Raw genomic sequence first — 21,510 nt, 5'->3', positions numbered from 1 at the left:
TTCTGCAATGGCGTGGGTCTTGTGCGGAGTCCCGTCTGCAGACCTTGCTCTTTGTATCGGAGCCAGAAAACCTGAGTTTGAGTCTTAGCTCAGTCAACTTTAAATCAGTCCCTTAATATCTTTGTCTATTTCCTCATTTGTAAAATGGAGGTAATTCTCCCTGCCGTACCTACCCCACTGAGGGCCAATGAAGATAATGTATCAGGAGGTCCTCTGTAAACCTGTGGGCTGCGCAGATGGAAGGTTCTGATGCTTTCTCGTGAAGAGCGTGGAGTTACTGAAAAGTAGGAATCTGCCATTGTCCACAGAGCATGGCGTCTGTAAAGGTTTGGTTTATAGAGTATTATCCCAGCATCTTCGAAAAGAGCCTGGATGTTCTCTTTTTGGAATATTCCCATTGCTTGGGGCCAAGGGTTGACCATCTCCAATTCTGTTCCTGTTCTGTGGCTGTTCCGATGTTCTTAGAGGGTCTAGTATTTCATTAAGACTATTGTTTGGAACTAGAAACGTATTTTCCAGTTTGTTTGTTTAAAGGACCAAAGGACGGTCCACAGACTCTTTTTAGCCTGTAAGATGGGAAAACTAAAGAATGCAAGTGCTGTAATAGCAGATCGTCAGAAAGTGAGCTGGAGTTCCAACCTGGAATGCCCAGGCGCAGACTCCCTCATTCACAGTACTGGGAAAACATAAGTATGCCCTGCTTCCCTCTCTCCCATGTGCTGGAATTAGAAGCTTCCTAAGTACTCTGGTCTGAGAATTAGAGATCCCTGTGATAAACGAAGAATGAAATAGAGACAGGAAATTTAGGGCTGAGCAGGGTAAGGAGTCAAGGGAGGAACGGGGCGTCTGGCCATTGTCAGATCCGTGAGGACACTGCCTATTACGTTTATCCTCAGCCTCCAAGGACTGGCCCACCTACTTGCTTTTCCCCTACAGCCGCCTGTTGCTTGTGACTAAAGCTCCCCTGTTCTCCTAACTTAGGGTGGACCAGGTTAGTGTCTCACAGGTTCCCTCCTGACTTCTTGGTCCCTGAAACAAGAGCACAGATCTTTGGAGATTTCTTAGGGCTTTATACTGTATGGCATAACAACCGTTGGGTAAGAAGAGCCAGTAAGAGGAATCTTACAGAAGGTCTAGAACAGTCCGTCAAGATTCCTGATAGCTATTGGGAAGTAGATGGAATGAAGTCTTGATCGTGTTAAGTCACTACGTGGTCTGAAGCCACATGTTCATCTTGAGAACCTTCCGTACCCCTCACACTGGGGAATGGAAAGAGGGCTTCCACAAGCAGGCACCAGACAATCTGAGTGGCCCTGCCTTCGCCTTCCTTTTTTTTTTTTTTAAGATTTTACTTATTTATTTGACAGAGAGAGATCACAAGTAGGAAGAGAGGCAGGCAGAGAGAGAGGAAGGGAAGCAGGCTCCCTGCTGAGCAGAGAGCCCGATGCGGGACTCGATCCCAGAACCCTGGAATCATGACCTGAGCCAAAGGCAGAGGCTGTAACCCACTGAGCCACCCAGGTGCCCCCCCTTTTTTTATTAAACCATTTAGGCTACGTGGATGGTAGTACTTACTACAAATGGGTGCTTTGAAAATGGTGAGTCTTAACTACACATAGAACTGGCATTTGCAGTGTAGATAACGCACAAGAGTTAGAATCCAAAGACTTGAATTTGAATCCAGTCACATCTGAGCCTCAATTTTCTACTTTTCTAGAATAGGAACAACAGTATTACTGAGGCTAAGAATGTGAGAGTTAAATAAGTGTTTATTGTAGTTCTCTGTAACCTGCAAAGCACAACTAGGCCGTTACTTTATTATTCACTTCCGTGAAAACTTTGACCCTGTCTTTCCCCCCACACAAAATATATAAAACCAGCAAAGCAACCAACCCTTATCAAAGGAGCTTGGCGCAAGGTGACTGCTGCCAAAGAAACCAGCCCTAGAAACTGGGAAGAAAGTGCATAGCAGCTTTCTCTGCCAACCATCCTGTTCCTTGCAGCCCCTGCCTGCCTTAGCCAGCCCTGGAGCAAGAGAAAGATGGGAGCCAGTTTCCAGAATAAGAGGGGCAATAATGGGAAGGAAGGATGGGGAGAAATAACCAGGTGACCACAGTCAGATGGAAAATTCTGGCCACCCAGCGAGTGACCCATTGTCTCTATAAACTGGGCCTGTGTCAGAAACTGCCGCAGTAACTCTCAAGTCACCTTTCACTTAATCCTGAGTTACCCTCCGAGTGTGATTTCAGTCAAAGAAAAAAGGACTCAGGGTGAGGGGGTGTAATGCCGAAATTGTTCCTTAGGGTCAACTTTATGTCAGTGGCCCTCCAGGTTTTTGAATGCGTACCCCTACCAGTAAAGAAAGCATATGAGCTTATCCTCCCAACCTTTTTTTTTTTTCCTCCCAACCTTTTAATACTACATCTCTTGTTCTATCAGATGATGTTCATTTTAGAACATACACAAAAAAGGAAATTTTTTGGAGAATGCAGTCAAAAATAAAAACCAAAGGAAGTTCTATTATTTCCCCATCTTAAAGGTACCTGCTGTACCCTAGATGGTAGGATTATAGGTGATTTTTTTTCCTGCTTTATTACTTCTTACAGTTTATAAATTTTCAACAGTAAGCATTTGTTACTTTATAATCAGGAAAAAAGAAAAACTTAATGTGTATACTATTGTTTTCATTTTTTACTAGCAGCATGTAACTGTCAAAATTCTTTAATTCCAATCCTTCCAGCTGATTTGCTCTTCGCCTAACAGGGTTAAATGAATGCACCTTTGTCTCTCAGCTTGTCTATGTATAATTTCTTTTTTGAACCTTGTTTTTTCTTGTAAGGCTGATTTAATTTAAGGTCTGGTCTGTAAGACGCCCTGCGGTCCTGAGAGGAAAACTGTGAAAATGTCTCATGCCTCTCACAGTTGTCCGTGGAGACCCACCTGGCATTCAGCTCAGTGTTGTGCCTCCAGTGGGCTCTTACGAAGCTGGAATGCCAGTGTGACCAAGGTTGACGAAGATAGATGGTGACAATTGTATTAAGTTCCATGGAAGGGCAATGGGAAGGTTTTTTTCCCCATCCAAAAATATTTCTTTTGACATTCAAGTTCGAAATATTACTTTACAGAATATATGCTTTCCCTAGGATGTGTACTTAATAAGCATCTGTTCCACACTGTAAAATAAAGCATGAATGAGACACTTGTACCTGCCCTCAAAGAGCTTATGATCCAGAACCACCTGGTCAGTTGTGCAATTGGTGAACAAACTAGAGTGACAGTTAAGAATTAACATCCAGCCCACCCTTTCCTCACCAAATCGTCCACCCCAGTGGTGTAGGGCTGCATCCACTTCTAGTGGGGTCGCTGCGTTTGGCAGATAAGAATAACGGACACATAGTTAAATCTGAATTCCAGAAAGATATCAGATAATTTTTGGTCTATCTCATGCAGTGTTTGGGGCACACTCAGGTCTTTATCTGGCAGCCTTAGCCCTGAGAGTGACTTCTACAAGGTGCTGGGGCTTTGCAGGGTGGGGCGAGGAGAGCTGCACGCTTCTTTCTAGTTCATCTACCTAGGAAAGGTTTTGTTTTTTGTTTTTTTTAATTAACTGAGTCTAGTGCCCCTGTCACAATCCAGTGATGGAGAGACATGTGTGAACATGATGTATCTGATCAAGTTTTATAAGCTGTGTTGGTTCCAGTGGAATACAGAGGAAAGCACAGCCCATATTACTGAGAAAATCTGCAAACATTCCGCAAAGCGTTCTTGATCTTGGTCTTGAAAGATGACTAGGACGGGACTTATCAGGGCCATTGTGCCACGCTAAGGAATTCCAGCTCGGATGCAATGAGGAGAGATGGTAAAAGATTCATCTGCGCCAGAATTAGCAAATTTTTATTACTTACACACTACCTGGTACTTGGAAATGTAAGGATATGTTTTGTGTACAGTTACTTACCTCAGGCTTCCTACGGCATATTCGTTTTCCCTGGAGACAAGAAGAAGAATTCGTAACAAATCAAAAGCTTTATTTTTTTCAAATGATGAAAGCTTAACCTCTTTAAAATATGTATTGTTACACTTTAGCCTTTTTTAAGAGGAAAAATTGCTACATACATTTGTGGTGTCTGCACTGTGTTAAAGAATAAGGATCATTACAGATTGTAATCGCACGGGTCAGGAATGTCATAGGGGACAGCAGGAACTGTTGGGGTGTGTACAGCTCTGTCCAGGCGGTCATGAAATAGGTCCAGGGTGCCCTGTTTTGTTTTGTTCTAGTTCTTTGGTACCTTTTCTTGTTCTTAGTGGTTTTACCATTAGCTGTGACTTGCAAAATCCCATTGAATTGTGTTAGCCTACCTACCTCTGATGGTTCCATTTTTCTAATTTGCTGCCTCTGGTCAACTGTGAGCTAAAAAGGGTTGGGACTCATGAGTTGTTTGTAAAGTAGGAATAACCAGGCCACAAGAGTTGGAGGAGTTTTCCTGTGAGCAGGGCCACATTATGACTTACATGGGCCCTTTTCTCCATAAAAACATTCAGAATTTTTATTTTCCAGCTGTTGGTATTTCAGACATCTTCTTGGGGTGCCTGACTGACTCAGTCAGTGGAGCACGTGACTCTTGATCTTAGGGTTGTAAGTTTGAGCCTCATGTTGGGGTGTAGAGTTTACTTAAAAATAAAATCTTTAGGGGCGGCTTGGTGGCTCAGTTGAGCATCCGACCTAATTTCAGCTCAGGTCATGATCTCAGGGTCATGAGATCGAGCCCCACGTCAGGCTCTGTGCTGGGCGTGGAACCTGCTTAAGATTCTCCCTCTCCCTCTGGTTCTCCCCCACCTAAAAAAACAAATAAAAATGAAATGAAATAAAATATTTAACAATAACAACAAAACATTTTCTTTGACCTGAAAGTTCTTTGTTTTCTTCTGATTTTAAGAGAAAATAGACGGATACCTGGTTGGCTCAGTCAGGTAAGCCTTAATCATGGCTCAGGTCTTGATCTCATGGTTGTGAGTTCAAGTCCAACACTGGGCTCCACACTGGGCATGGAGCCTACTTTAAAAAAAAAAAAGTATTTTTGTGGGCCCTTCCAAGTGTTATGGGCCCTGGCACACTGTGCCCGCTGTGCCTAATGGATAAGATGACAGTAGCAGTGAGTAAAATCACTTGAATCTCACTTTGTTTTGGTCCTAGAAGTTAGAGGATTTTTGCTTATTTCTTGGCTCTGTGTTCTGGATAGCTGGAATTATTCAGCCGACTGACTTCCATTTAAATGAGGGCATGTTGATCCATGTTCGAAAAGGTTGGGGCCTGCAGGAGTCCATGGACTTGTGTTGGGTTAAGTGAGGGCAGAGTGTGGAGAGAAAGCAAGTTCTGAAATATCTTGGACATAAGACATCATTGCAAACTGGTAGAAAACTCTGGAAAGCTTTTCAGTAAAGAGGAAGGCTGTGGATAAAAGTCACTGAGGTAGAAATTAAATGAGAAGGAAGAAGAAAATTGACCTGATTAGAGCACAGAGGTCATTGTAGGACGCATCAAACTAAACGACGAGAAAGGGAAGGAAACTTCCTGTGGGTGCCAGGCTAAGGAGTCTGGATCTGCTAATGAATCAGTGGTCATCTTAGTTCAGTTTCTAATGAGAACTTTTCCTTTCGGCACTAAGAATACTGTGGCATAGTCAGTCCAGCTTTATTTTCTTAATTTAAACTTTTCTCCTAAGAGCTCAGAGATCATAATTCCTAGGTGATGTAGCTCCCTGCCTCATAATTAAGAGATCAGCCATTGCTGATAGGAGTTAAAAATTGCACAGATGAGAACAGTGGGCAGCAAAGCATAATGGAAATGTCTAAGAGGCCTGAACTCTAGCTTTAACTCCCTGCCTGGATGTAAAAGCTGCAGACAGGTCCCTCCACCTCTCATCCCAGGTTTCTCATCTACAAAATAACCAGGGGAAGACTAGGTCATCTTTATATGAGGTCATCTTCAAGAGCTACTCAGGTGTAAAATCTCATGATGCTCTTTTTCACAAATTGATACTAAAATATTATGTAATATGATAAAGTGATCTGCTCTTGCCTATAGTAATTACTTTAAATTATTTGGGGTGAAGTTTCTCATTTCATACTCAGTCTGCCTCGTGAATTCCCCTCCTTATTGTCCTCTGCCTCACTAACAGCACCACGAGGATGGTTACAAAGACCGTAGACTAAGAATTTGCTCCAGGGGAGAACCTAATGGGGAGTTTAAGTGTAGTTGTCTGCCTGGCTGTAGCATGATTTATGTGAAACATCCTTCCTTTGGTATTCAACTTAAATATTTAACCACACACAAAAAAAAAAAAAAAAAAAAGAAGAAGAAGTTACCAGACATTTGAGCATGAGAAATCAGAAATGCATGCAGAATATGCAAAGAGGCCCCAACCTCTCCTTTTACTGTCCTGACTACTGGTTGTTTTGAATGGTCGTTCATTTTCTCCCTTGTTTTGGGGAAACCAAGAGTTATAGGAGATGCTTAATAATAGTTGTTGTTTCACTAGCTTGAATTAATGCCTTCTAATGAATCTCCTCTCTTCCCCGTCAGCGAAATCTGTATTATCCAATCAGTAGCTTAACTATGCATCGATGAGTTGATTAACTGAAACAAAGAGATGACAGCCTTCCTGGCATCTGCCGACATTGTAAATGAGGTGTACATGCCATTCATTCTAGATTATTTTCTTGAAAACCTGTTATCGCATTCGCCATTGGGGGCTCCAAGGTATAGACTCTGAAATGGTCGTTATTTTCCTGTTGAACACTTGGTATCTCGTGCCTTTTTCCAGGGCGGGAACAGGGAATGTAACGAGGAAGGAGTGATCTGCACGCCCAAAGTCTACAGCGAGATTACCGTTTCACCATTCATTCATTCAATGCAAGTGTACTCTAGCCCCTGACATATCAATAGATCCAAAAGGACAAAAATCCTGTCCTCCTGAAGGAAGACCAGCAATAAATACAATGCATAAGTGAAGACAATAAATGAGTGAGGTATTTTGCATGTTAAAAGGTGATCCATCCTGGGGGGAAGAGAGCAGGATGAAGGGAATGGAAGAAGGGGCGTCTGCAGTTTTCCATGGTGGAACATGGGGGGCTGTGTGAGCCTCGCGGAAGGGGTGACCGTCAAGCAATGCCGTGATGTCAGGGAGAGGATCACGTGGTCGGTCATATAAGGGAGGAGCATTCTAGGTGGAGGGGGCACAGGAGTGGCTTCTGTGGCCGGGGATGCTGTGCTAACAGCCACCAGGGCCAAGATGAATAAAACAGGGCTCCGTACCCGCGGGGAGCCGACAGGCTAGGAACAAGATTCAGACTTGCAGTTAAGAGCAGCGATAAAGCTGTGTATGAACTGTGGTGGGTAGAATTTTTTTTTTTTTAACGTCTCTGCGTTGAATAATACAAACGAAGTAAACATACGTGAAATTCTTCCCATTTTGTGACTGAGGCTAGGTAAGTGGGAGAGTAAAGCATGGCTTACTGGGAATGCTTCTTCACACCCATGCCCGGAACTGACCTCTCCCTCAGAAGCCTCTTGCTGAGGCCACTCACTCTCACCCCCTGCCCCGACTCCTAAAGGCGATGGTGGATCTTTAGTTCAGACCTCATGTGGGCCTCACTAGAACCCTAGCCAACTGAAGACTGGGGCTCTGCTCTCCCCGCTGAGAGTGAATCTTGGGAGAAGGCGCTCCCTATGCATCATTGGCTGTCAGGACCCTTGGGCCGGGAGGAGAGAGATTTGCAGACACCCCACTGCTTGCCCACCCAACCTAACCCTGACCTCACCTCACCTTAGGGAATCCTGACCTCCTACACAGAGGATGCTCTGTCAGGTTCCCTTCAAGACCCTTCATTCAAGCTTGCACCTCCTTTCATTCTCTCCTCCTCTGAATGACTCCCCTTCGCCAGCCTTCTCTGCCCCCCTCCCCCGCCAGCACTCTACTCTGACAGGTGGGTAGGTTTTTTTTGTTGTTGTTGTTGTTTTAAGATAGCTTTTTTTTTTTAAAGATTTTATTTATTCATTCGACACAGAGAGAGAGATCACAAGTAGGCAGAGAGGCAGGCAGAGAGAGAGGAGGAAGCAGGCTCCCCGCTGAGCGGAGAGCCCAATGCGGGGCTTGATCCCAGGACCCTGGGATCATGACCTGAGCCGAAGGCAGAGGCTTTAACCCACTGAGCCACCCAAGCGCCCCGTAAGTAGGATTTTTATCCCATTTTTTTAATTGAAGAGGAGACGGGTACTCAGAAGTGAAATAATCTACTCCAAATCACACAGCTGTGAGCGACAGAGCCAGTCCTTTTGCTCCTGTACCAAGCCACCAGTCCATCCGGAGACTTGTCGCTCCTCCCTTGCCGTCTGCCAGCCCTGGGCTTGCCTTAAAAAGGACATCGTGTGTGTGAGGTCTCTGGGGATGCGGTAGGGGGGTGCGAGGGAGGTGCAGATCCTTCCCAGGAAGGATCTTGGAGAGCTGGCACGTCGCTGTCCACCGGCCCCTAGTCTGTCCTGCCCGGAGCTGCCAGGATCCTCTTTCTCTTCCTCACTCTTCTGCCTCCTCAAGGACCTTCTTTAGTTTCCTGTTGCTTTTTATATCAAATCTCCTTCCTTAGTTAAGCATTCCGGGTCTTCCTTTCAGCGGCTGCCCACTCCCCTCTCTAAAAAGCCTTCGTTTTCAGCCTTGAACTCTGGTTCAGCTGCCTCCACCACCCACATAGGATTTAGTAGCATTAAGAGACCCGTCCCTTCTCCTCCAGGACCTCCTCTGTGTCCGTGAGTCCCCGGTACTACGGCAGTCTTCCTGGATGCCCCGACTCCAAGGAAACTGTCCCTTTATGCTCGGTCCCCTCGGCCATTATAAATCTGTGTTTGCTGATGTGTTACTTGGTACTGGTCCCTGAATGTGTATTTGCTCTTCCCAGCTAAATTGTAATCACTTTGAGGGCACAAACCAAATCTCATAATTCCATAAATACCTGAACAGAATAAATTCTTGTTAATGATCTGACTGACTAGTCTTTTACTTACTGGGTTTATAAATTCTTAACATTCTGAAAATCTTCTCTCTCAAAAAACCCTCAGACTCTTAACAACCAGAAAATAAAGTTTAAGGCCCCGGCACTCAGCAGTTTTGAGTTGCACTTTTAAACTCACTTCTTAATCCATTTCAGGGTTCCCGATTGTTCCCGGTTAATTCTTCTTACCGAGGGTGTATTACACTTGCCCAGCATTGAATGATATGGAAAGAATGGCCTTTCTTTTACTGCATAACTGACTTTACTTTTGTTCACAGGTTAAAATCAGCCCTTCCATTCCACTGCAGTATTATATTGGTGGCATTTTTATTTAAGAAAAAAAAAGCTTTCTTCCACATGAACTTTTGTTACAAATCAGTTTATTGGGGCCAATCAATGGGCAGGACCTATGAAAGGGTGTGGATTATCTGGTTAGTCCTTTGTGTGGCAAAAGGCTTAGATACTGCTTAGTACTTTGTTCATTCTTCATCATGTAAAGAAGTGTTTTTTTGAAGGATCAACACCTGACTGAGCCCTGCCTTTTTCATGGAAATGTTTTCACCTGAGTTGCTTCTTATGGCACCGAGAATTAGTTAACTAATACTTATTTAACCTTGGAACAATGTTTATCATAATCCGATTGGCAGATAATCATTTTATTTAGGCCCGTTTCTTTATTATATCAGGAACTAGCAAATCTCAGTAAAGAGTATGCTGGGAACAATTTCTTTTTTTCTCCTTCAAATAAGTTATCATTCTACTTTTTTTCTTTCCATCAAGGGGCATGTTTCCATGCTGTAGACTTAAGACTAGTAGCCACACATTAACGAGTTGGATTTCCCCTCTTGGGTTGAACTCTACTTTTATTTTTTAAAGCCAGCTTTCCTATTACGTGCTGCTGGCAGCTTTTCATCCAGAATGTTCTCCAGTATGATTTACCACATTAACACACTCAGAGTTGTTTTTTCATGATAAAGCTTCCTCATGAGCATTACCACTAATTAATAGACAAAATGACCCAGCACAATTTAATTATTTGGTAATGATTTTCGGTGTTTTCGTAAAGATGAGCTTTACAAGTCAAGGCCTGAACTTGCCTGGGTCGTGACCTCTCCGCAGTGTTTGCAGTCTTGTTAAACAAGGAGTAGAGCAAAACATAAATTAGTGTTTCCATTATAAGTTGCTGTACGTTTCCCAGTCTTTCAACACTCCAAAGAGCATAGTCATGGTTAAACGTAAGAGAAAGTTTCACTTGGAAAATGGCAATTCCTGCTTTCTGGAGTGGGTAAGAAGCTTCTTCCTTAAGGCCTTTCTTCTAGGGCCAATGTGTGGCCCTCCTGGAGAGGAGACAAGATGAGGGAGTTTGAGTGTTGGGCTATAGAACATTAAAAACCTCAGGAAAAGGAGAGATGACAGTTGCCTTTCTTTGAAATGAGGATGTACTAGCTTGTGTGGTGGCCCTTAGCATCGGTTAGCCTTCAGGGTTGTGTTCCTAAGTTTAGAGATGGAATTTAGTGTTGAATGTTAAAGTACTACTCTTCTGTGATAGTAGAAATGTGTATGTCTTTGTGTGTTTGTAATTACCCCGACTCCCCAGTTTTTGTTTTTATTATTTTGCCCTCAGACTTACGTATTTCTGCTCCTTCTGGCTTGGAATATCCTTCCCCTTCATCTTTCTAGTCAACCCACTCGTTCCTTAAGACTCGCTTCCAGAGAAAGAACAGATGTTTCTCTGCCACATGTTCCCTCCCTCTACCATGACGGCCTGCGCATAATACCCCCCACCTGCCCATAGTGTATCCTCATTACCTCTTTTGTCGCTGTCTCTCTCTATATACAGGGTCTGTTCCAGATTCATCTAGGAGCTTGATAAAGGTCTGTTGATAATGTGTTTGATTTTTAGCTAGTTGAGTTCTTGAATGATAATAATGATTATCCTTCAATCTGTATACTTCACAGGACTATTGTCCCATGGTTTTTGCATAGTCATCTGTATGCCAGTCTCTAACTGTGCCAGAAGGGCTTGACTTTGCTTCTCTGAAATGCCTTTGTTTATGTTGGTTCATTTTCCATTATTGGCACAGTAGGTGGACAAAAACAGTGAATAAGACTGAAAATGCATGATCTGCCTTATTGATAGTTGTGGTATAATGTTTACAAAACCCAAACTGAAACTGTTTTGGCATCCGATCGTCAATTTCTTAACATCTTTTAATTTATTTAATTAATTAAATAAATTAATTAAATAAATTTATTTATTTAATTAAATAAATTTATTTTAATTTTCACATAATTTATTTTCACATAATAATTTATTTTCTCATTGATTTTCTTTTATTTTTCTTTAAGATTTTATTTGTTCATTTATTTGGAAGAGAGATGGTAAGAGTGCACGAATGGTGGGGGGAGAAGGAGAAGCAGGCTCCCTGCTCACATGGGACTTGATCCCAGGACCCTGGGATCATGACCTGAGGTGAAGGCAGATGCTTAACTGACTGAGCCACCCAGGCGCCCCTATTTTCTCATTTTAATATCCTGAGTTTCTAAGATCCATGAATAGGTTTAATGATTGTATTAAAGGCTTATCTTTGGAGTAAGTGTGTACCATAAATCTAGTGACATAGTTTAAAATGCACTCCTTTTCTATTTTCCAAGTAAACGTTTCTTAAAATATGTTTTTCTTCATCAAGAACAGCAGTATACAGTTTTGGATTCTGGATCTGGCTTCCATTCCTGGATCCATCATATATTAGTTATTTGACCTTCCACAAATTACTTGTATCTGTGAGATTCAATAGCTCCATCAGTAAAGCAGAGAGAATACAAGTACTTAATTCTCAGGATTATATGAACATGAAATGAGACGTTGATCTCAAGAGATGCCATTCTACAAATAGCAAATGGGAGTCTCCATATTGAATGGTGGGAGACCCAGATCCCTTCCCCCATCTACTCCCAGTATGCCGGAAACTAGGTTTTATAGCCTTCAGGGAGAAGATTGGAAGATTCTTTCCTGGGAAAAATGTACACACCCTGGCCTTTGAAGGACCCCCAATCATCAGCCAAGTCTTATCTGATCATCCTGTAATGAAGCCCTCAGACTAAGAGCTTCTAGTCACTGGTTTAGCTCTTAAATCTGGATAGTCATCCAGCAATCCCCAGATCCTCGAGGGAAAGCTCCAGTGAACAAATAGGAAGTAAAGGAACTCCGGGGAGACAAGACAAAGCAGAGAACAGAAGAAAACATTACAAAATCTGTAATATTCACACAAATCTAAAATAAGGTATCATACCCATTAAATACAATAAGACATAATAAAAAAAATTCAAGAAGCAAGAAAGAGCTCTTAGAAATGAAAATATATTATAGAAAGAACTTAATATAAAGGTTGGAAGATAGTGTTGATACTAACCCAAAAAGTATTTGAAAGAGAAAGGTAAAAACCAGGAACAAAAAAAAGAGAAAAGAAAAGAAAAATAGAAACTTAATCTTAGTAGACCAGTCTGCAACTAAAGGAGGTTTGGGGACAGGGGGTAGAGGGGTATAAACCTCCCCCCAAAAATAAAAACAAAACAGAAAAACACAGAAAATGACTGAAAAGAAATATCAAAGAAATAATCTAAGATATTTCCTAAAACTGAATCATTTTTCAGGTTAGAAAGGACCCATCTAGCACCAGCAGAATGAGCAAAGACTTGCCTCAAGGTGTGTGATTTTAAAATTATAGAATATAAAGGTAAGGAGAAGGTCCTTTGAAATAAAAAAAAAAAGAAAGAAAGAAAGAGACAATATCAGAATAATATCAGTCTTCTAGCCAGCACCACTGAAAATGAAAAGACAATAGAATAATGCCTTCAAAATTCTGGAGGGAAAATTATTTTTAGCCTTGTTCTCTGTGCCTATCTGAACTCTCAGGTATAGCGTGGACAGTATAAATGGTGGAATAAAAGCATTTCCAGACGTTCAAAGTCTTTGCATTTTTACCTCCTGTGCACCCTCTCTCAGGAAGTTATTGAAGTAGGTGCACCGTGGAAAAGGGGATGAATGCAGACAGACCAGGATGTAGGGGATCTAACAGAAGAGAAGAAAGTTCTAGAACTGCAGCTGTGCAGCAACAATCCATCCAGACTCTCTGAGAATAGAGGGCTCCAGGAGGGGGATGTCTTAAACAAACAAATAAACTCTAAAATTCCCTGACATGTTTGAATGTATTGAAAGGATATTCATGGTTGTGAATATGGTTGTGTTTGTTTGGGGATGAACTTGTAATAGGCACTTGGTCAACTAAGCAGAGGGTGAAAATGGCAGTTACCAAGTCTAATAGATACAAAATATTTCCTAGGAAAGGAAATGTAATAGTATATTACATGGCTTAGCTGTCAATCACATTTATATAATCATGATAAATACTGAATGTAGCTTTATTCAAAGACTATGAAATAACCACATTGGAAGGGAAGGACAAGAAAAGGGGCACAGGGCGGGAGGTTGTGAAAAAATAATATTAAATGCCCATCTTTAATAATAGGTGTTCAATAAAATTTAAAGCTTAAAACAAAGATCTAAAAATAGTGGTATAACCTTGTTATTTAAAGAAAAGGAGGTAAATACAAGAAGAAAAACTTAAGAGTTTAAAATGATTGCCTTTGGAGAGAGGGAATCAGGAATGTTGGCGTAGGCCTGCTATAGGTTTTAAACATTTTTTGTATCCTTTGGGGTTAAAAATAAAACTGAAATTTTAAAATATTAAATGACACAGTTATGTAAAGCACTTGGCACCCTGCCTTTTACAGGTCAATATTGAATAAATGTAAACAATTATTGTTAACCTACTACTTGAAAAATTTTTTTTTATTTTAGAGAGATAAAGTGTGAGCCAGAGGGGCAGACGGAGAGAGAAGCTCAAGCAGACTCCATGCTGAGTGCAGAGCCTGATGCAGGGGCTCTATCCATCTCATGACCCTGAGATCAGAACATGAGCCAAAACCAAGAGTCAGATGCTTAACTGACTACGCCCCCACCAGGAGCCCCCATCCCGCTCCTTCTTAAAAGCGTTATAAATCTTTGCTAAGTGGGTGATACAGACTTCCAGTTCATTCATTTCCCTTTTTCCAGTCCCCAGCATACGTACACCATGTTGGCTGTCAGAAATGGATTACAGCATATAAGTCAGTATCTTTTTATTTGGTTTGTATGTCTCCCTGACTTATCCATTATTTTATTGCCGTGAATGACAAGAAGAAGCTGTTGCCTTTCTGAATCCTGTGCTTGCTACTTTCCTTAGATTTTCATGAGGAAAATTCTGAATTTCTTTTTTTGCCTAACCACCTGCATTTCTGCAGTTAAATAAATGGATCTTGTTCAGGTTTATTCTAGTTTCCTAACCAGTCTTATCCTGCATTTTAACACATTTTCTCCCTGTGATCAGGGCCGCAAGCTTCTTATCATCGGGACCACTAGCCGCAAAGATGTCCTTCAGGAGATGGAGATGCTCAATGCTTTCAGCACCACCATCCACGTGCCCAACATTGCCACAGGAGAGCAGCTGTTGGAGGCTCTGGAGGTGAAAATGAGTCAACGGATTGCAGAGTATCTGTTAGAAAGGAGTGAGGTTGGGAATAATGCTAAGGAGGCGTGGCGGACATTGCCCCCCCGGTGCCTGGTTTCTGTGCTAAACCTGGAATAGGGCACCTGGGATATACCTTCAGTCATTTCAGGACTTCGAGGAAGAGATGAATGTCAGTGAAAATGAATGAATCTCCCATTCCTTGGTGTAGGCAGCACCCAGCCTGCCAGGAATGAATTACTCTGTGCCCACCAGGAGAGATGCATGCAGATTACATGGGCCAGAAACTTGGAATGGGGAGAAGGGGAGGGTAGAGTAATCAATATGTGGAAAATTTGGTCATTTGCAATAGCTTTCTGCTCATTTACTTGCATTTAATAAATGGACGCAGTGATTAAAATCTTAGAGACTTCAAAACTATAGAAGTTAAAAGGGACTGCTTTATTAACAAGTTCATAGTATGGAAATGTTTCCTTAAATGTTTTGAGGATGACAGAGAGTTTAAATTATTAAAAAAATATAACCTTCCTTAAACTTTTGATTAATACCAACGTACACAGGTGACTTGGTGAGATCTGGAAAAGATGTCGTGTGTAGTGATTTGTTCAGCAGTGGTAAAAGCTTCTTAAAATTCTCAAGACCCATGCAGTTGGAGCATACTCCAACAAAATAGAAATCTTCTCTTTGATAAGTATCTCCAGATTCCCTATGCGAGCAGCTCTTGGGCCGAGGTCGAGTAAGGTTTAAATTTAGTCTCTGCTTTGACACATGTTAAAATTTTTAACCGATGCTTATTATGGTTTGAAGTTTTTTTTTCTCCCTGCCCCCAGCAAACATATCTTGAATTATAATGGAGGTCTCTAGGAAAACAGGATTTAGGATACCCGTTTTCACGTTCGTTAATTGTACCTAATGGGGTGAAGGAGGTCAGGTTGGATTTTAAAATAGGAGAAAATCCTGTCAGTGTGAACCAGTCAGGTAGTTCTTACTGCACTGTTCTTTCAAGGATAAATGTGAGCATTAACTAATGTTGTTGATGCACTCGCTACAAAAGTGCTTTTGTCCTTTTTATTGTTTTCGTAGCTTTTGGGCAACTTCAAAGATAAGGAACGCACCACGATCTCACAGCAAGTCAAAGGGAAGAAGGTCTGGATAGGCATCAAGAAGCTGCTGATGTTGATCGAGATGTCGCTCCAGGTAAGATGCTGCGTTCTCCCCGGGATGCAGACACGGGAGCTTTGCGAGGTACCAAGAGGTTTTTATATGTCCTTTGCCATGGTTTGGTTTTGTTTTAAAGATTGTATTTTAAGTAGTCTCCATACCCAACGTGGGGCTCAAACCCATAACCCCAAGATCAAGAGTCACCTGCTCCACTGACCGAGCCAGCCAGGTGCCCTTCCTTTGCTAAGGTGTTGCTTTTTGGTTGTGCTTTTTTAAGATTTTATTTATTTATTTGACAGAGAGAGACACAGCAAGAGAGGGAACACAAGCAGGGGGAGTGGGAGAGAGAGAAGCCGGCTTCCCTCCGAGCAGGGAGCCCAGTGCGGAGCTTAATATGGGGCTGGATCCCAGGACCCTGGGATCGTGACCTGAGCCGAGGGCAGATGCTTAATGACTGAGCCACCCAGGCGCCCCTTTTGCTAAGGCTTTAATTAGTTTGTTATAATTCTCTTATTTCTGTACTCAAGTTGCTATTAGTGGCCTGCTTCTAAGACCAAACAATAACTTATTAATACTTTTCTAACTTCTTAAAATCCATAAATGGAAGAAAAGATTATAAAGTTACTTTCCATTTTAATTAGGGAATCATTAGATCTTAGAACTAGAAAGGGCTTCAAAGTGGCAATTGCTCTCCTGTCATCACTGCCCACCCCCATTTTAGAGATGAGGTTACTGAGTGTCCTACCAGTGGTCAGTGTGGGTTATCCATGATCACAGCCAATTATCAGTGGAAGGAAGATGGCATCGTTTATCAGAAGTCTGGAAGCTACTGTGCCTTTCACCAAAAGGGGCCTGGGAGACTGTTTTAAGGGACAAGCTAATTGAATTGTACAGAGTAGACTTAGGGTGTCTGTATTTTCCTCTGGCTGGGCTCCTCGAAATTTCATGCAAACTACTGTAGGGTTAAAGCATCCAGTATCACATAGAAGACCGAGCCCTAGGCCAGCGCCTGGGAAAAGGCAGATGAAATTTCTCTGGGACTTTTTCACATCTCCTGGCAACTTACCTTTCCTCTTTTGGGACTCCACCCCTCCACGAGTCCATCCTGTGTCTTCCTATCCTTATCTGGCACACTGGCTAGAGAATAAATGTATTCCTGCCAAGTTCTGTGAGTTCAGGGACTTTGGCTTTTACTCACTGTTTGAATCCATAGTCCCTGGAACAGAGCCGGACGCACAATCGGGTACTCAGTGAACTGTAGTCACCTGGGTCCATCCCAGTTCACTGGTGGACAGAGTGGCCGCACTGTTGGCATTTTGTGTCACTGCTCAGGCCTGCCCTCTTGGCCCTGTGAGCAGTGGGTGGCGGAAGTGAAGTTTCACTTCCACGGTTACACCGGAAACAGCTTCTTGGACCAATAACGAATGGAGAACGCAAAGTGAATGCTTTTTAATCTTTTCTTGTACATTCATTTTAAAACAGAATAGTGGCTTTCAGAAACCTAAAGTTGAATGTATTGAACATTCAGCCAGATTGAAATTTACTTGTTTTCCACAACAAGTGGTAAATTGAAGTTACAGACTATCACTTTGCTTAGGATTATCCTTGGTAAAGGTGCATATACAGATGTATTAGCTCTTTGCTTGGGAAAAGATAAATCTGTCAAGATAGTCAACTCTACTCTTCATTTTTTTGGTTTCAGCATAATTTTTTTTTCAGTAATTGCATAGGAGAAACTATGTGGGCTTTTCACTCCAGTCCCTACCCCTTCTTCCTTTGATGCCTGCGGGTCAGCGATCACCTCAGTGCCTCTCATGTATGTGGGGCAGAAAGCGAGAGTGGGGCACTCAGGCCTCATCTTCAGCAACTGACACTTCATAGGCCTCTGAGTTTGAACCCCCTCTTGTCAAATGGATTTCGTGCAGCTGAGTGAATTCTCTTCAGATCTGCCTGAGAGAGACGGAGCCTGAGTGGAGAGGCATGTAGTTGAGCAGAATATAAGTCATGTTACCTCTCTGTTCACGATACACGATTCTGTTAAAACTTGCACAGTGCTGAGGATCTGCTCTGACTGGATGTCACCTGAGGGAATAAAGTCATTTATCTAGATTACTTTTTTCCTCCCTTTCTCTTGACTTTTAATTCCATAGCTACAGGCAAGTCAGTAAGTCGTTGCTCACACATATTAAATATATTTAATGGGCAAAGACCTGCAAGCACTGACTACAGCTGAGTTCCAGCCAGTTCCATTTTTTTTTTTAAAAGAACTTGACAATTGATTCATATGTAATTCTATTCCCAAAGAGGGAAAATGTTTCTTTTGTTAGCTGTTCACACTTTTTCTTAGTCCTTTGTAGTCTGACCTCTTAACTTTGCTACATTTGAAACTTCTGTTCGATGTTTTTCTGGGATAGAAGAGAAGAAATCTTTAAAAAAAAAAAAAAATGTGATTGGAGGGGAATCTAGTTGCACATTTCCCCACAGCTGCACCGACATTTGAAAGCTCTCCCTGGAGGGCAGGGAGTTCCCTCTTGGGAAACAGACTCCTGCCCTGGAACATTTTTTAAAAGTTAGGTATGTTTCTTACAATAAAAATTCATCTTGAGGAATTAAAGATGTGTTTAATGATCATTTTTTAGATAACTTCACATCTCTGGAGGACCAGTGAGAACAAAATATAATTAAATAAATTAGTATAAACATGAATATAAAAGGAAAATGAATAGAGAAAATTAATATTATACTATACTTGGCTCCCTGAACCAAAATTCCCCTATCTTCTCCTAGATTCAGGATGCTTTTTTTTTTTTTCTTCTTTTTTGAAGATTTTATTTTTAAGTCATCTCTACACCCAACTTGGGGCTCAAACCCACAAGATCAGGAGTCACATGCTCCCCAGCCTGAGCCATCCAGGCCCTGCTATCATGATGCTTTTCTGCCACAGGAGACCCGGATTAGCCAGCGGCCATGTGAGGGGAGTCACCCCACTCTTCATTTTTTTTTTTACTTTCAGAACCATTTTTTTCATTAATTGCAAAGAAGAAACTGCATGGAAGACCGAGGCTAAGAAAAACTAATGTGTCGATCATGAAAAGTTAATAAGCTACTTTTTAGTCATTTACTCAACCTCAATTGGTATAAGTTTGGTCTCACTTTCATGTGTTGGATGAATCCTATGACTTGGATGCCCTTCAGCCCCGCGTGAACAGCCGCCATCTGGCCTCACCCGTGTCCTCTCCGACTTGCTGCCTCCTCACACGGCGCCAGCTAAGGGGGCGCTCTGCTGAGGTGTCTGGGAATGACCAGTGGGGTCGCTTGGAGCCTCGTGCACAGTAATTCTCTGTGCCGGGAAATCCCGTTCACTCCTGAATGATGTAATCTGCTTCGCTGTGTATCAGAATACTGGTCAGGGAGCAGGTAACATATTTCTGTGACTCAGCAGGACACTGGTGGATGTATGAAACCGAGCATTTCCTTGGCATGAAGTGCATAGTTATTAGACGGTGCCATTAACCCGTGTTCTTTATTTCTGCTGATGTATTTAGATGGATCCTGAATACCGTGTGAGAAAATTCTTGGCCCTCCTAAGAGAAGAAGGAGCGTAAGTACAAACAACGTAAGGGCCGTCCGCCAGACTTAGCCCTCTGCTCAGTCCCGGTGCCTGTTCTAAGCGTTGCTTTACAGCGCATAAGCATTTGAATTCTCAACCTCTCTTGGACAACTTTGTTTCCATTTATTAGCCTTCTTCACTGTGTTGTAGGTCTGAGAGACCAAGCAAGGAAGTTGGTTGTACTGTTGGTTTGCTCTCCTTGTCCTGCTTCGCAAAACTTCCTTGTCGCAATGCAGGAAAAAACTCGATGGTACATATTTATTGGAACCTGCTTTTAAATGCATGGGGCTACGACCGTTTTCTTTTGTGAAATGCTTATCTAATAGCAAATGCATAGTAAAAAAAAAAAAATGTAGAAAACCCATTCAGGAGCTTTTAGTGATTTTGTGATAAATGGTTTTTTGGCATACCCTCACCTGCTTTTTCTGTTTCGGGTGTTTCTTTTTCAGTAGCCCCCTGGACTTTGAAAATGGACTCTTTGAACACGCACAGTGACCAAGGGACGTGACCAAGGTGAAGAGTGAAGACGGCCCAGGACCTTCACTCAGCTTGCTCAAGATCCTAGACAAAGAGAAATGTTCCCTGCCTTCGACATGTGCTCACTCTGCATGATTAGTGCAATAAAACTCCCTTCCTTGTGCTTACTCAGTCCGTTTTGTGGAAGGTACACATTTGCTCTAGAACGCTATGCTTCCCTCTCTGTGCAAGCTAGGATGATTTCTTCTTCCTCGGTCCTGAAGTGTGGGAGAGTCACTGCACTTGGGAGCGCTACACATTTCAAGCTCCCTACCACCGTCTCCACCCCAAACCTCTTGGTAAATGTAATGATGTTGTAGGACAGCACCTGGCCTGTTAGAAGGAAGACTTTCTAGATGTAAACCAGGAGCAGTGACTTAGAGGTACGGGTTCAGAGGGATTATGGTACAGCTCGCCTGCACTAACACTAAAGCTACTTGGGTATTTGGTTAAAGGTTCTCCCAGAAGACTGGTTGGTTATTTTTGCCTGAAGAAACAGGGCTTTGGATTTCTAAGATGCGATTCACAGTCATTTTCAGAGATGTTCCCAAGTCGCAGCCAGGAGATCTTTCTTAATAGAAAGTCCGAATACCACTGTGTTGGCCGTGGCATCCCCTCAGTGTTAACTCATGTGCTCTGTGGCAAGAGATGTGGCGGCCATGACCGCGTGGTAGCTGTTGTTAACGACTTGGGAAAGACCTGTATGGAAAAAGCCTATACCCCTGAACGGAAAGGAGTCATTATAAAATAAAGTCATCTATAAACCTCTCAGCACTAATTAGTGGCCAAGTCTAAATGGGAAAATATAATATTAGAGGCATATTACTAGTATCACCATTTTTCTTTTTCCTCAGCTTAATGACTTAGAATTTATTCTTCCTTTATTTTAAACCCTCTGTGCTATCTAGCATTGAAATAAAACACTATTCTCCAGAAGAAACCATTTTCTAGTCCTCACCCTGAGACTTTTAACATCCATTCCAGTGCGTTTAACACACTTCCTTTCCTCTCCACACGCTCCTTCCAAGGGGAAGGAGCACCAGTGGTTTGTCTGATAACTGAGTCAGAAGGAATGGGTCGGGTCATCATATCAGTGAGGAGACTTAGGAAGCGCGCCACTGTCTCCCCACCGCGGCTTCGAATGCAGGGACGAGCAGTCAGCAGCCACCTGAAGGTGCCCCATACTGCCCGTGAGGCTTGTGGCCACAGTGGCACTTGGGTGTAGCTGTCATTTGCACCCATTGTAGAAGGCAGATTATCTCCAGATCCTGCCATCTGTATATTTTTGGTTGACTTCCGTGTCATAGCTACTTCATTTTGGGTTTTCACCCCTAGCTTATTTTGTGGCTTTTTAAAAAGTAGATTTTGTATTGTGTAATTCTGTGATCCCTGATGGCCAGTACCCCGGGTCCCCTGATCTGTTGTGCTTGCCTCTTTTCTCCTCCCAGGAAAGCCACACACGCTGTATTAACTTCTGGCTCTCATTAAATGATCTTTATATCTTTGTGTTTTGTCCAAAACTATATTGAAAAATATAAATATATTGTTTCATGCAAATGAAGGAATGCAATAAAGAGTACCTATACTCGAAAACATTCTGTAGACCATGTT

At 42.3% G+C, this 21,510-nt stretch overlaps 1 protein-coding gene across 1 annotated transcript in view; it reads left to right on the top strand.

Annotated features, from left to right (window-relative positions):
• The window catches only part of NSF (N-ethylmaleimide sensitive factor, vesicle fusing ATPase), a gene marked incomplete at its 5' end in the record, with an annotated part of 149,338 nt that extends 127,850 nt beyond the window's left edge, over positions 1–21,488 (top strand). The window contains 4 exon segments of the mRNA XM_080826861.1: positions 14,475–14,609; positions 15,696–15,809; positions 19,319–19,374; positions 19,833–21,488. Coding sequence (XP_080682987.1) covers positions 14,475–14,609; positions 15,696–15,809; positions 19,319–19,374; positions 19,833–19,878 — 351 coding nt within the window. The 3' untranslated portion in view covers positions 19,879–21,488.
• Between the last annotated feature and the right edge of the window lie 22 nt (positions 21,489–21,510).

This window comes from Martes martes, assembly GCF_963455335.1.
Source record: "Martes martes genome assembly, chromosome: 16".
NCBI lineage: Eukaryota > Metazoa > Chordata > Mammalia > Carnivora > Mustelidae > Martes > Martes martes.
The sequence above is the reverse complement of the archived record's forward strand: the minus strand, read 5'-3'. Positions and strand labels throughout refer to the sequence as shown.